This window comes from Protopterus annectens, chromosome 3.part1 (assembly GCF_019279795.1).
Source record: "Protopterus annectens isolate FY-2018-M chromosome 3.part1, PAN1.0, whole genome shotgun sequence".
Taxonomy (NCBI): Eukaryota; Metazoa; Chordata; order Ceratodontiformes; family Protopteridae; genus Protopterus; species Protopterus annectens.
The window spans coordinates 1,797,997,754-1,798,014,667 of NC_056732.1; the positions used below are offsets into that span (position 1 = coordinate 1,797,997,754).

The 16,914-nt window shown below is 35.1% G+C and overlaps 1 protein-coding gene across 1 annotated transcript in view; it reads right to left on the reverse strand.

Moving 5' to 3' along the window:
* Positions 1–9,254: 9,254 nt before the first annotated feature.
* Positions 9,255–16,914, reverse strand: part of LOC122798681 (nuclear GTPase SLIP-GC-like) — a 1,112,600-nt gene continuing 1,104,940 nt past the window's right edge. The window contains exon 11 of the mRNA XM_044067773.1: positions 9,255–9,505. Coding sequence (XP_043923708.1) covers positions 9,464–9,505 — 42 coding nt within the window. The 3' untranslated portion in view covers positions 9,255–9,463. The remainder of the gene's footprint in view (positions 9,506–16,914) is intronic.

Below are 16,914 nucleotides of genomic sequence, written 5' to 3' on the forward strand. Positions count from 1 at the left end.
AATGAATATTCTGATTGCCATTTGTGTGGGTATACTCCTAAAAGGAGCATGTGTTTGCTGTGGAATTCCCTGCATGAAAAAACGAATCAAAGATTTTATTGATGTATCTGTTACTGAAACTTTGTACTAAGATATTGAGATTGAAAAATTGATCTCAGATGACATTTTTTCTGAAGTATAGATTGAATGACTCACCTAGCTGAAAATCCTAAGTGGAAGAGGTTGGGAGATGAAATGACACTATGCATACTTCAAAATAGAATAAAAAGTATTAATATGGGGGAAAATGTTAGAAAAATGTGTATTTGAATATATGAGAAATGCTAGTTTAAAAGCAAAGTAGTATATAATGCATTTTATTCTATTAATCATATAACAGAAAGTATTAATTCATGTGTAAATGTAAGTAGTTTTGAAACTGCAGTGTGGCTTGAAGCAAGCTGACCTTCGACCCTGGCAGATGCTAGCTTAGCAAGTTTTAATGTTTATGCTTTTCACAAGTGATTATCTGCTGGGTCAGGAAATTAAATGTGTGAAATAATGAAATCTTCTGCTCTTTCTGCTGGGATGATTTGGCCTTGTATATGTGTTACTAAGATAACATGCAGCTGGTGGGAAAGTGTAACAGTGAACAAAGATGTGTATTAGAAGACTGAATCTGCTATTGTATTCGAACTGATGTGAAACCTTGAAGAAGTAACTTTACAGAAAGACATTATGTCTGACCAGGTGGATAGCAAGGCCGTATTGCTACCAGAGGAAAACTTTTTTAAAATATACAGCATCAGCAGTTTTTATGAATAGAGGACTGTAAGCTAAAGTGATGTAGATGCCCTGTGACATACCACGTCAGTAAGGTGGGCACAGCTTGAATGTTAAACCTATATAAAATTGTGTGCTTCCTGTTTCATGTTAGACAAAATTCTGTACTTGTACGTTTTTTGCCTCCTGGTGTACACTAGTAAACTTTTGAACCTGAACCTCCTGTGTATTGAATTCTTAATTTTATTTAACAGTTCACCTGCATCTTCTAAAGGGTAACAACTCTGAAACTTCATTTAAAGACTTCAATCCTCAGTTGTTTGTCTGAAAACCAGAGATTTTATGAGGAACAGATCAAAAGTATGAAGCAATAATCTGGACATTTTGCGAAAATTTAGACACTTGAAAGGCATGAAAAGTGAGCATAAATGTAATTGACTGTGTTATACTGCCTGACAGTGTCTGCTAAGTGTTTTATGGCTTTGAAAGCTGGCAAAATACTCAGCAGATAAAGCTCCATGCACTACAAAGAAGTATGATCAGGTCTCCGATCATAACCTTGAATTATGTTTTCCCAACATGGATGCTGAGCTTCACCTCTCGAGCTTCGCTCTTGAGGTGAATTTCTTGGCATCCATGTCTCAATGAGTCAGTTATGATTGGCAACCCAATCATAATTCTCTATATTATGTGATCAAAACATGAACACCAAGAAAGCCACCCCAAGAACAAAGCTGAAGAGGTGAATCTTGACAGACATATCAAGAAAGAACATATAGCAAATGCTTATAACTTGTGAGTAATCATATTTTTTTCTGATTGTGAAGGCTGCCAGCCCAGCTAGCTAGAATTTTGTAAATAATTCTATGTCATTTGTGAATATTAATATGATACATAGGCTTGTCTTACAAAAGAGAACCGTATGTTATGCGCTGAGCTTCAAAAATGTAACCACAGTGTACCCTGTTGGAAAAGAACAGAAATGTCTATGGACTATATGCCTATGCAAATGTATGTTTTTATGGTAGAAGTTGAAAAATACGGAGTTAACTTGCAAACTCTGAGAAAATAAGTAAAGAATTTTATGATGTGCTATAAAGTTAGTTAATACAGCAAAGAGCTAGAATGTTTGCAGCTAAAAATGTTTTCTATTGTCTGGAAACATAAATAAGTACAGTTTTCAAAGGTAAAAGTGTTTAACAGTTTTATGACTTCCAGTTCCAGGCAAAACTTCTGAAAAAATAAGTATTTTTTACACAGACGTGACAAAGAATGATGTAATCTGAGATAACCCAGCAGAAATGTTTGATAGTAACTTAAGAACTACCTCAGAGAGTGAGTCAGTGCATTTTGTATCTTGGCTTTGGACCTGTAAACATCCATTCAGTACTTGCATTTGCCTGGCCGTATAAGTAAGATTTAGATACAGTAACTTCTTCTAGAGATAGATAGAAATATAGTAAGATTAGGTGCAGTGGTGCAGCGGTAGCTTTGCCACCTCACAGCAAGAGGTTCGCAGGTTCAATTCTCAGCAGGAGTACCTTCCATGTGCAGTCTGCATGTCCTCCCTGCATTCGTGTGTGTTTACGCCAGGTGCTCAGGTTTCCTCCCACGTTAAAAAAAGATATGTGTCTGAAGCGTTTCTCCCCTGCCCTCTGGTGAAAATTGGCTTCATTCTAAGTCAGACTTTCCAGGTAAACAAATGTTAAATAAATTAAATACATAAAATAAAAGCTTAGATGTTTTCTGTATTTATGTGAGACTGTCCTGCAATGTTGTTTTAAAGTATTTCTTGTGATTCTGAACTCTGTTGTCACTGTGTGGAGTCATTCAGAATTGTCTTGTTCTTTTATTATTTATTATTAAGTATATAAACCTTTTAATTGTGGCTGGTTTGTTTAGAGATATTTAAGCTCTTAGAGTACTTGCATATATATTTGGTCACACTGTACAGGCCACTCTTAACTAGCTTTAGTCTTGGTCACACTTACCATTTGGATAACAGCAACATTACACAGTAGAATTGGTCACCCTTTGGGAAGGGCTTTATAGTAGCTGATAAAGAGCTGGTTGGTGGCAGTGATAACTACCTTATAGTCTGGGTAGAAGGGGGGCATAGCTAGTGAACCAGTGCCAGCCTTCCCCTTGAGTGTCTGTGTATTTGTATATAAATCAAATCTCAAAGTGTGTGTATGTCAGTTACTTGACCAGGGACATGAACCACTGGTTAGGCAGAAAGGGTGCTGGAGGTTTTGGCTTTACCACTCGGCTGAGATCTTAAACCTATAGCTGTGCCAGTGGGGAGTCTTACTGGGGATCTGACAAAAGAGGGAGAAACCAGCCCCATACTGACTGTGATCTCTGTGTGCTCTTAAGGGGAAATTGTACTTTACTGTGTGTGTACTACTGTGTGTGTACTTGTCATCTTCCCAATGTGTACATCCCTCACTGGTGCTAGTGGTGAGGATTGAGGCTCTGTGATTACTGAACTAGAGCAGGGACGTCACACTGATAAAGCATTTAACTCTGTCAAAGAGAAAGCAGGCAGAAACTTATTGCCCTGATATAGAACTAAAGGCTTTAAAAACTCTTACACAGTGTCGTCTGTCACACTTTCTCTTTATAATTGTTAGCAGAGTGAACTTATAACAGCTTTTAAAAGCTGTTCACCTTCTGTAGCTGTTTTTTGCTGGCTGACTGACATTGTCTGCTGTTAGTTGCATTAGTCCCAATATTAAACCCTTGCAAGCTCTTAAGGTCACCTCTGTCACTAGGGATATGCCTAACAAGTTTATCTTTTGAAGTGAAACTTCTTTATGGAATGATGTGAGAGCTCAGAGTGTAATGGAAAAGTGAAACGTAATTACATAAGTAAAACTCTGCCCTTAAGGGCAGAGTTTGACTTCCCTACTTCTACTTCAGCTTTTCACACACATACACAGACACACACACACACGCACACACACACACACACACACACACACACACACACACACACACACACACACACACACACACACACACAATAAATAGTTAGAGTGAGTGAGTGATCCCAGATGCACACACACACACACACACACACACACACACACACACACACACACACACACACACACACACACACACACACACACACACACACATACACACACTGACAGTGAAAAGTCAGAGCGAGTGATCCTTGACAGCCCCCCCCCCACACACACACACACATACACTCTGACAGTATTAAAGCTACCGCCACTGTATAACTCCTACAAAAATGGTACCCCTAATTGTTAAACTTTCCACTACCAAAGTATATAACTACTTTCAAGGTATCTGCCTGCTGCCAAGATGTTTCCCTACTACCATCATGACCCTGTTCCTTTACAATACTTAATCTGCTACAAAAGTATGTCTTCACAGTGACTGTACACTTAAACTGCCAAACTGGGTCATTAAAGCCATGGTGCTCTGGCATGATTTCCAAAACAATAATTAAAAATACAAAAAAAAAGAAAAAAATAAACAAATTTAAAATCAAAAGTTAACATTCATGTTGGTTAGTAGGTAACTAGACCCAAAGCAGCAGAAATTATGCAAGATGCTTAAATAAAACTGTGGGGATGTAAAGTTGACAAACAAGCTTCTCTTTTCGTACATGCCCAATAGCACCGCTCAGACATTCATGTGTCTTTCCCAGCTGGTCTGGCTAATTTATCGAGGATATACACTCATCAGACCTCCACTGTTGTGTTCTCGATAGCACACCCCTCCTCCACAGAACTAGATTGTGAATGCACGACTACTACAAACAGAATTTATTCATCGCTTCATAGATATATTCTGCTGAATCTTTTTTTTTTTTTTTTAATTTCTTTTTATTAGGGTTATATCAAAACAAAATGGAAACAGGAAAAAAAAAAGTTAACAGAAAATAAACAATAACACTCAACACACAGCCATAAAAACATAGAGCCTATATACAGAAATAACCTATATACAGATCTCATCTATATCAACCTATGTTGCATACAGAGTTATGAAGTACAATCATGACAGAATGTATTCAGATATCAGTTTCCAAGTGTCCTTCTGGGTCCTTTTAATCCTCATGGAATACCATATGTATTTATGTGCTAAAAGATGTTTCCTAGCTGTTTGCTTAAATCCATCCCATGTTATTATGGACCTGTCTTTCCAATTTAGGGTGATGTAATATTTTATTAGCATAAATGTTGTTACTAGGATGTGCATATGATTATTATTCATTCCTAGTGGGGGTATGTGTAGGAGAGCAAATTTCCAAGATAAGGTTGATTTTTCATATCCCATTTTCTCTAATTTGACTCTTAAGGCACACCAGAGTTTGTATGTACATTTACAACTCCAAAATATGTGTATAATGTCAGCTTCTTTGGAGGGGCAGAATTGGCAGTGAGGTGGGAGTTCTTTGTACATCTTATTTAATATTGAGGGCATACAATATACATTATTTAGGATCATAAGTTGAGTATATCTGAGCTTCTGAAGGAGAATTTCTGAATTGCCTGTGCAATTGTATTGGAGGTAATTGTAGGATCTTGTTTTGTCCAGTAATTGGAGTGAATAGCTTCTTTAGTGTGCCTAAGTGAGATAATGAATTTATAGGCATTTGAAATCATTTTTTTTCCGTGTCATCATATCCCATAGCGTTCTACATGCAGCTATATGTGGGTCTGGGATGTCAGTATCCTTCCAAAATCTGTAGCATAGTTCTTTCAGTTGTCTTACCATGATTGTATATTTAGACGGAAGACTAAGTTTGTTTCTAATATTAGCTACAGATTCCTGCCTAAGGAGATAAATGTCTAAAACTATTTTTTCTTTCAATAGTGGGTATGAATTCAGGTTAATCATCTTTTCATTTAATTGAATATTGGGGTTAAGGTGTAATGGTTGGAATGTCCAAAAAGCAGTTAGTAGATTTAGTGATTTGAAGAGATTTTGTGTTATTTTAATTTGTTCCTATAAGTCGTTTTGTATTTTATATCTTCTTCTAGACATTCCCTTTAGGAATGGGAGGGCCTTGGGATTAAATCGTAATGTTTTAACATAGTTGTGATAAAGTTTCACCCAAGTTGGGCACCACATATTTGTTTGTTCACTGTAATTTGCAATATTGATTAGTCTGCTACCTTTGGTAATTTCATAGTATAGTTTAAAGTCAGGCAGACCCACCCCACCTTTGTCCTTTGGATATATAAGTTTTTGATAGCTTATCCTGGTAGGTCTTGGATGCCAAATGAATTTTGAGAGGGTAGTTTGGATGTTATTAAACACTTTATTGTGAATCAGTGTATTGGTTGCATTAAATATGTAAAGTATTCTGGGGAGGATATTCATTTTAATGATGGCTACTCTAGAGAGAAGGGGGAGTTTCAATTGTGTCCATCTTACCAAGTCTTTTTGTATGGTGTCCCAAGTTTTGATCACATTGTCCTGATAGTAATTATGTGCATCGGTATAGAATGTTATTCCTAAGTATTGTACATGGTCACTGATTTTAATATTAGGTATAGTACCTACAGTTGGGTATTGTGCGTAGTTATTAATCGGGAATATTGTTGTCTTATCCAAGTTTACCTTATAGTTCGCGAATTTAAAAAATATCTCTATTGAGTTATTGATTTTGATAAGATCCGTGTTGGGAAGAGAATAATATATATTTAAGTCGTCTGCGTAAGCTGACAGTGATATCTCAGTGTTAAAAAGGACCGGTATATTATGATATGTTCTTTGTTTTATTAGTAAAAATTAGGGCTCAATATACAGATTGAATAAGAAAGGTGATAAGGGACAGCCCTGTCTAATCCCATTGTTAATTTTTATTTTTGGAGCTAAATTTGTTAATTTGTAGAGTGGTATATGCTTTGTTGTGTAAAGTGTTTATATAGTGAATAAACTGTGTAGGAAAATACAATTTTTGCAGAATCAAGGTCAGAAATGTCTTATTGATTCTATCAAATGCTTTAGAAGCATCTATAGCTAAGGTGTAAATAGGTGTTTGTTTCATTAGGGATAAAGATATCATAGCTTCAAGAGTAAGAGTCTGATCGACTGTTTGCCTCTGATTGATAAACCCCGATTGTTCTGGGGAAATAATTTTTTGTAGTTATGGTCTTAGTTCTATTAGCCAATATTGCTGCCATAATTCTCATATCCAAATTAATAATAGAAATGGGCCTATAATTATTAGGGTTGGTCGTGTCCTTGTTTGGTTTAGGTATTAATATGGTTCTGGATGCATTTAGGTGCGGATCAGAAATACCCTCTTGTATTATGTGTTTATATAGGTGATATAGTATGAACGACATCTTAGAGCTGAAGCATTTGTAGAATTCGGCTGAGAAACCATCAGGACCCGGTGCCTTATTATTTTTGAGGTTGTTAATTGTTGTATTGATGTCCACTTGTGTAATTTCAGCTGATAAGAAAGTTTGTTGTTGTACCTCTATATTCTGCTGAATCTAAACACACAGCTTGGGAGTGGTCATTTAGCAGCTTCATTCACCTGTGTTTTGCAAACTGTGAATATTGCAAGAAGGAGCAGATTCAATTTTCAGTGTGTGCATTATGGGTTTCTTATTCTTTTATAACCCATTTCAGGGTGACATAATACATTCAGTATTACATATCTGATTACTCGGTAATCAATCTAACAATATATGATTTTTCAGCTGAGTACCACCATGCACTTCTGAACTGTAATAGTTTTCACATGGAAAATGTAATTGTTCAGTGTATTGGGAATGTCCATCAGGTGATAAATGGCCTTACTCAAGTAATTACTCTTGCCAGATGCAACTAAAGCACAGGGTTGGGAGGGTGGCCTAATAGTTAAGGTGTTTGCCTTACAAACACAAGGTGCAGGGTTTGAGTCTCACAAGGGACAATTCATTAGGCTTAAAATGGCTTGCAAGGGCAGTTAGCTTAGTACTAATCTATGAACCTATAAACCTATGAATATCAACTGTCCCTTAAACCTTTTAAAGACACCACTAACAGATTTCACAATTATGCTTATCTTCTTCCTAATTCCATTAGAGGCCACAATCCAATCACCTGCACAGTTTCATTAAAAGCACCAAAACATGTACACAAATGCAAACTATAAACTTCAAAGAATCTAAAGAGGATGACCTGCTTGGTTAGAAATCATCAACTGGTCCTCCCTACATCGAGAAACAAATCCTGATAAAGCACCACAAATATTAAACAAAACTACAACTCATATTAGACAAAGTAGTTCCTAAAATAGGTAAAAAAAAGATTATATGGGAAAAGTTATCCATGTATCATATTCAAGCTTTGAAAACTTAAAAGAGAAAAAAAACATAAACTGGGAAAAAATGAAAATGCAAACTATAAATGAATTTAAAGCCACACATCTTGCGCACAAACAAGTGACAATATCATCCAACCCCAGGCTCTTTTGTCAAGTTATAAAATAGGTAGGTAGCCTAACTTGATATCCTCAAACAGTGCAGAATGAATGAATAAATAAATAAATAAACAAACAAAACATAAAATAAAAAAATATGTGCATGGCCGGCACCGAGTGTTAGAAGTGAAACTTCTGCAACAAAGTGTGAAAATGAACACACACACACACACACACACACACACACACACACACACACACAAAACATACACACACACAGCTTTCCAAATAAGTACATTTTTGTACTTCATTACAGAAGTTTCACATCTAAAGCGAGTGGTGGTCACGCACATATTTTTTATTTCTCAGTTTTGGAGAGTAATCATGGTACTCCATGCACTACATTTTAATTATGCCCATTTCACTGTAAAACATAAGAATTACTTTTCATTTAGAGTAGAGTTTGGCAATATTACAGCTGCCAAATTACAAAAATACGCATACAACTGTCAAGTTCCAATCATCAGTAGGAACCTCAAGAAATAAGATATCCCTCACAAATGAAAATATCCCCAATAAGAATAGTACAACTGTTGCAGATAAATATTAAACACTTGAAAATCACAATTGTTTTAGTATTCAAACTATAGCTCACATTTCAGAAATCTGAAATTCCAAAATGTTTATTTAAATGTTAATAATAGCATGATAATGTGAACAACTGGGTTTATAATTATATATAATTTACTTTGTCAGGAGAGCATAAATCATAATCTACAACTCAGAACTCCAAAGTAATGTAACAAATGTCAAGTTCCATGTTTAGTGAGGTTGACCATTAACTGTACTTTTAACAGCCTAGTGAAAAGTCTCCTTCATAGCATATTTAATCTGCCTCCAACAACATTAACTTTCATGTAATAGAAAGTTATACACACTAACACTTCTGCTAAATTCTGTGAGTGACATCAGACATAAAACCTAATCTATCTACCACACATATCTGCACTAAAAGCAGTGTATTCAAGTCCAAATGACATAAAATTCTGCACTCTTAATTATACAAAGCACAAAATCCAGAAGTTATACTTTCACTTCAAATTTTATTCTGAAGATCTGAAGCCCTGCTGCAGATATTCTGGTACACCATTTAAAATGACAAGGTTTTCAGGTATATGTACTGATAACTATATTTGTTATAGAGACAAATTGATAGCAAAATATAATTTTCACATGATGGTATATAAACGGCAGGAAAACAATACTTCATGTTCTGCATTTCATTCCTTATCATTATCATTGTTTGGATTTAGTTTTCCAAAAATCACTGCTTCCAGGCTGCAAGAGAAAGAAACTGTTGTTAGTTTTAAAACATTTACTGAATGTACACAATGATTAATTTAGAGAATAACAAGTACGTACATAAGGACAGCTCTGATTTGCATACTGGCAAAATGGCATTGCTTACAAAAGACAGACAATGCTGTACTGTGACAGTTGTATAATTCTTTGCAGCACACTGTTGTCAGTGATGCTGTTACAAATGTTACGTGAAATGTTGCTTCAGATTTTTAGCATTTGTACTTGTCATCATGCTATTTCTGCCTGGCAACTGCATTTTTTTCATGTTACATACAGATAAGGAGTGAAGGAAAAATATATCTGACTGTGTGATATAAGTCTGAATTTCACTAAGGTGTAACTATGTGAATTCAGATCAGCTGACTGAAAGCATGGGAAATGAAAGGTTTAAGTATGTTATGTTACTGAATCATGCTATGATGGAGAATTACTTGATGAAACATTATCTGACTACAGCTACAGTACTTTCTTGCAGGCAAGATGGCACCATGTGGCTGCCTAACTGAGTAAGCAATGTTGTTACTGTTTTTGAATGAAGCATTTTCTTTGTACTAGTGATACAGTTCCCTATACAAACATGACATGATACTGCATGATCAGCAGTAGTCTGCAGAAAAAAAGATGAACAGCATAAAGCTAAATGCTTTTTCCCATAGGAAATCATTGCCATTATGATTTCTAAGTGTGCACCAGCAATGATTAATTTTTTAGGGAAATTTCTCCCTTCTTTGAGTTGGTGTGAACATGGAATTGATATATATATATATATAAATTCAGGGGATGTGGGTGCAGGGACGCTTGCCCCCCCTGCAAAAAGCAAAAAAAAAAAAAAAGGAGTTTTGCATCTTTTTAGTTTACAGGCATTTTTTGTTCTGCTGAAACGTCGACTTTCAGGAAGTCTGTGTTTCATAGTATAACCAATGATACCTTGCATTAATAATACCATTTAATTCATTGTTTTCTCTTTTAAAGTGGTAAGAAAGCTTTAAGAAATGCTGAATTTGAACTGTAATCAGGAACATCCTCATTCTTCATTTCTGTGAATCACAGCTAATGTTATAATGAAGTCATTAAAACACATTTTAACATTTGTCTAAAATCTGATATAATTCCTCACTCAGTTCAAGCTCTCCATAGTTATATCTCTTTCCAAAGTAATTATCCTTCTTCTTCCTAAAGAACACAGACCTATATCCTAAGTCTGCCACCTTACTGACGTTTTTTAAAACAACTTTATGAAATAATCACTTAAGGTATAGGCAAACATACATTAACAGAATAGAAAAACAAAATTAACATTCTTTTACATTATACATCACATATCATTTCTTTCTTTTTTTGTAACTATCATCGGTCTGAGATTAAATAAACTGCTGAGTTCCTGCCTCCTCACTCTTCCTCCTCCTAAACTTTATTTTGCATGTATTGTTCCTCCACATTACATTTATTTATATGTAATTTGATACTCACCTTTTCTAAAGATCCTTCTTCCAGTCTGTTTTTTTTTCTCTTTTATAATATTCAATACTTCAAATACAGTTAAACTTTGATTTAATTTTTCTAGTAATTGCTTTTTTGGCAGCCAACAGAGTTAAAGTTAATAAGGCCTTACTATGTCTAGGCAATTCAGATCCTGTATCCCAGCTAAAAACAATCCTTTCCTTACTTACAGCAATTTGCTTAACAAATATTTTTGATACAGTGATCTGTAAGGAATTTCTAAAATTTGCCAGATCATTACACTCCCAAAACAGATATTCCCAGTTACCTATTTTTCTTGCTCATCACACCTCCAACATTTGCTATCTACCTGAGGAAAATTATTTGAAGTCTGCTTGGGGTATAAATAGACATATGCAAGCACTTTCAAGCAAACACTTTCAAGCAAAGACCCTAAGCCTTCTGGACTTTGTTGCATACTTGGGATCAGTACACATATCCCCCCATTGTTCTTTTCCCAATCTTTTCTAATCTCTTGTGATTGATTATTTAGTTGTCATGCAATATTTTATATGCCCTACTAATTATCCATTTTAACAGCATCTTTTGTTCTATATTCAGCTAAAAACTCTATTAGAGCAAATATTTCACTTAAGATTCCCCCATCCATTTCTCTTTGCCTATACTCTGATATTAATCCCTAGAAGGGAGGGCCGTCCAGACATCTTCTTGGCCTAATCTCACTCTACTACCTTTCCCTGTCTAGTTATTTCTCTCAGTACCTTGGTTCGCTTACCAATTTTCTACAGTAAATTCTTCTTACCTGTTTTCGATATCCCTACTTGCATTCATCTCTTTTGGCAAAATCTCCTTTTCTCTATTCTCATGTTGGATTCGTTCTTAGAATACTTTCTGCTACTTTATGAAAATAATATTCTGTAAGATTGTTATTATCCCTAACTAACACTTTTAGTAAAAATAATAATCCATGGCCAACTGCTAGACCATATCAACAAATACAGTCTTCATTAGAAGGCGAGGACAGGTCTTGTTTTGGCTGCAGCACCCTAACAGCCACATATTATGTTATCAATATAGTCAAATATGGAAAGGGGATTGCTAAAAGAGGATGCATTCATTGATCTAAGAAAGGCTGCTTCCACTGACTACCTTCTCTTCTATATACTAAAACACCTAAAATTTGGTTATGGATCCCCCTTTTCTAGTTAAGGAACTACCTTATTATGCATAACTTTTAATTTCAAGTCAAGTAATGACCTCTGATAAATAGGCAGGGATGCCTGTGCAGGGATAAAGCCCCGATTATGCTGCAGACAATCTCAATTCAATTAGCTTGGGCATTTGATGATGTGGGCAAGAAATGATGGGAATGTGCCTGGCTGGGGAGGGGGCACATGCTCAGGCACACCTTCACTATTGACTGTTAGTAGAGGCTGGGGACCTGCAGAGAATGTTGCCTGTGAGCTGGGTTGGGCTTTCACAGTAGCATGGAAAATACACCATTTGCCTACTATATGCCATTCCTTGAACAGCACAAGCATGTGCTGGGAAGAGGTTAGGTCATAAACAGAAAAAATACCCACTCAGTAGCAGAAATACACTGCCACAGATTACTTTATTTCCTCATGGGTGTCAACATGGTCAGAGTCAATCCAACAGAGGGCATGTCTGGTTCAGTAGAGATGGTAGATGAGCAAAGGTATTGGGCGCAGCTAATGGGTAGCAGTGAGAGAGATAAAAAAAGGACAGTAATAATCAGGGGTACCCCAAAGTATGGTCTTAACTCTGCTGTATTTTCCTTAGTCATTATTGACTTCTTTATGTTTTATCCTCACCCTCCCTAAAACTGTATACAGATAAGGTGTTGCTACTCAGATCTAGACCAGCTGTGCATCCATCCAAAGCCAATAACTTGCAGACTTCAGCTCTTTGGGGCAATGGCTTGAAACTAACAACATCAGAATTATCAGATCCAAAATAGCATGTGGATGTTAATAAAGATAAAAATAATAATTCTGATAATTACAAAACTGACAACTATTTAAAGAAAAAAATTACAAATAAACTCAATGACCAACAAATATCTCTGTTTAATAAGCCTATTAGAAGTTAAAGAAACTTTAGAAAAAGGGAATATGGTAAAGCCCCAGGGTTAGATGATTTGCGCATGGAATTATATAGTCTATTTCCATTAAATATTTTAGAATTACTAAGTAACATTTTTCAGGATAATTCAGAATAACAAAATAATTCCTCCCTCATGGAAATTTTCTTTAATCTCACAAACAAGAAACGGATATTAAGTTTGTTTTCTCATATAGACTTATTTCATTATTAAATATAGACTATAAAATATTTACTTCCAGCTTCGCTACAAGATTAAGAGATATAACAGATAAATTAATTGATAAAGGTCAAACAGGATTTATAGTCAATAGATTAATGTATGATAATATAAAAAGAATAGCACCTATCTTAGATTTAGCAAAAAGAATGAACAAGAAACTGGACCTAATTAGCTTAGATATCAAGAGAGCTTTTGATTCAGTAGACTGAAATTACTTGTTTAAAACTTTAGAAGTTTTTGCATTTCCAGAACAATTTACTGGAATATTTAAACACCTGTAAAAAGACTCCAAACCATACATTAAAATTGGATGTTGCGTTTCTCAAGGATTCACTTTAAACAAAGGCTCAAAGCAAGGGTGTGCCTTGTCTCTTCTACTGTTGTATTAGTTACCAAACACTTAGCTAATAATATAAGCAATGATTGTCCATCTAAAATACAGCTTTTTGCAAATTATATTTTACTAACTATAGGAGATTTAAAGTATGCAATAAAAGAAATAGATGCAGAAATTGAAAAGTAGTACCTCTGCTGAAATTTAATAATAATAAAACTGAAACTTTAGTGTTAAATCAATTTAACAGTAAGTTTCAAGATAAATATAAATATAATTGGGAAGGAAAAGAACTAAAATATTTAACAATAAAAATATATCATGAGGTGAGTAAGATTATTAATAATTTTGAAAAAAATATAGTGTTGCTTCTTATTAAAAAATGGAATGTGTGTTTATTTTTTATTTTTTTTTTTATTTTTGAGGCTAGGTTAGTACTTATTAAAATGATAATATTACCCAAGATTATACAAAAATTGCACTCAATACCTTAAATACCCGACAAAAAAACTTTTGAAGAAAATGAAAAAAGTTTACTTCATTTTTACTGTATTCAAAAAAGCTGAGAATTGCTTATTGAAATCATATAAGATTATGGGAGTATGATGATATTAACTTCCCAGATGTAGAATCTTATTCTACTGCTGCAAAATTTAACTATATTGTACTCTTGATATACTCAACCTACACAAGTCAATGGAAAACCATTCAGAAGGAGATTATGCTAAATTCTTATAAGTTTATCAAATATAATAAATTAGAAATATGCAACAATCCTTTCAAATGGTTAATAAAATGTATCCTTAGAAGGAAATCCATTTCAGTCTTTAGAATTTGCATATATGAAATCAGTTCTTAAAACTTAAGAAATATTTTTTTTTAAAACTACATTAATATCAAAATGGAAAATTGTGTGCTATCCTATTGTGCACACTTCTAGATTTAAGGAAATTTGGAACAATGTTAAAATGCATTTATTAAAAAGGAATGGATTAGTATAATGGTCTGATTGCTTTGAAAATGGAAAAGCTAAGTTGCCAGAATATTTAATGAAAGATTACAAGTTGGATGAATCTCTAAACCAGCTAATATTATCCATCAGTAAGAAATTAAATGCATTTGCACATAATATGAGTAAAGAGGAACAGAAACATTGTCCCCTATTATATAAATATATGAATGCTATAATTGAAAGTAAACTGACATACAAAGGAAGCTTGTCCAAATTACATATGTTAATTATAAATAATAATAATAATTTTGATGCAGTTTTGGAAATTTTTAGATAATAGTGGACTGAGTGACTCAAAAGATAAGAATAAAATGCTGTTACTTAAATCACTTAATTAAAGTTCATCAAGTTTACACTGGAAAGTTTTTTATGTGGAAATATATGTTTCTTACGGTTTAGCTTCATATGTGCATTCTGCACATGGGCGAAAAGCATATGTTCAAAAGGACGTTTGCAATGTTTGCAAATGTCAGACGCAAAATGCTTTGAATGTGCAATGAGTGAATGCACAGTGACATTCGCTCATTGCAGAGTCTGCATTTTGGGGCAGATTGCACTATAGTGGGGATTGGAAAATGGACCCTTTCCCCACTGCAAAGTGATCTTGTAGTTAGTATATTAAAGTAGGGGGGTGTGGGGAGGCACAGGGGGGCTTTCCCCCGTGCATTACACTATGTATTCAACTTTTGTGTTCGAAAATCAGTGAATTTGCTTTTTGATTTGCTGATTTTCGTGCATTGGAAATTGTTGCGGTTTTGAGTTTCGTGCTTATGATTTGCTCATATGAGCAATCACACGAGTGATTTTCATCCCTGTAAAGGTAAACCTTTTCTTACTCCCTATAAAGTCTCTCAGTTTAGTAAAATGACTTCTTCAGTTTGTTGTAGATGTAGTAAAGTTGTGAAAGCTGTCTGGATGCACATATTTATGGATTGTGAAAAATTAAATGTATAGTGGGAAGAGATAAGTATGTTTTTCAGGGGTTATGGTATGATAATTGTTCTTTAACTAGATCAATGAATGTTACACTTCCTTTATCTGTAAAACCCAAATGACAAAAAAAACAAAGAAGTTATGTACTCACTATAAAGTTCTATGTAAGTTGTTCATCTCGCCTTCATTCTTACAGATGGGTTTGGAGCCGCTCTTCAGCTCCGAATCAGGCTACTGCAAAGCTCAAGGTCTTCAGACAGCTCAAGGCCAAGTCCCTATCCCATGATGCACCTTGAGTTACCTCAGATCTTGTTTGCTGCCTCTAATAATACCATATGCCATTTTATCACTTTTTTAGGTAAAAACCATTGAAAGACAGAGCAATCATGATAAAACTAGTATCTCGGTCCTCAAAAAAAACCCTGGAGGGGGAAGGAGGGTGGGAAGTAAGAATGAAGGTGAGATGAACAACTCATATGGAACGTTATGGTGAGTACATAACTTCTTTATGTGAAGTTGTTCTATCTCGCCATTCATTCTTACAGATGGGTAGCATCCCAAGCACCATCTTTCTTGGGTGGCTCACAGGAGTACATTTTTAAGGACAGTAGAACCAAAGGAGGCCCTGTCCCTGGAGGCCCTATCAACTTTGTAATGAGTGATAATGGTATGAGGTTTTGGCCAAGTGGCTGCTGCACAAATATTGTCTATAGGAAGCCCAACAGAAAAAGCAGAGGATGTGAACACTGATCTGGTAGAATGAGCCTTCATTTTGTGTTGCAAAGGTAAATTGGCAGCTGAGTAAGTAAAAGTAATGCAATCAGATAACCATTTAGATAGTGTTGTTTTTGCCACTGGCATACCTTTCCTAGAATCTGAAAAGGAAATGAAAAGTTGTTCTGATCTTCTGAAGTCTTTGGTTCTAGCCAGGCAAGAACTGAGCAGTCTATGAACATTAAGCTTGTGCAGCATATACTCTTAGTTGTTGGTGTGTTTGGGGAAAAACACTGGTAAATCTATGATTTGGTTAAGGTTAGCTTCAGTACAAACTTTAGGTAAGAATGAAGGATTTGTTCGCAGCGACACTCTGTCAGCATGAAAAACCAAATACGGGGTTTTATGGACAGGGCCTATAGTTCTGATACTCTTCAGGCAGATGTGATGGCTACAAAAAGATAGTCTTCCAAGACAAAAATTTCAAATCACATGAGTAAGCTGGCTCGAAAGGTAGAAGAATAATGCATTAAAGCATAAAATTTAGATTCCATGGGGTATAAGGGGATTTCACTGGTGGTCTG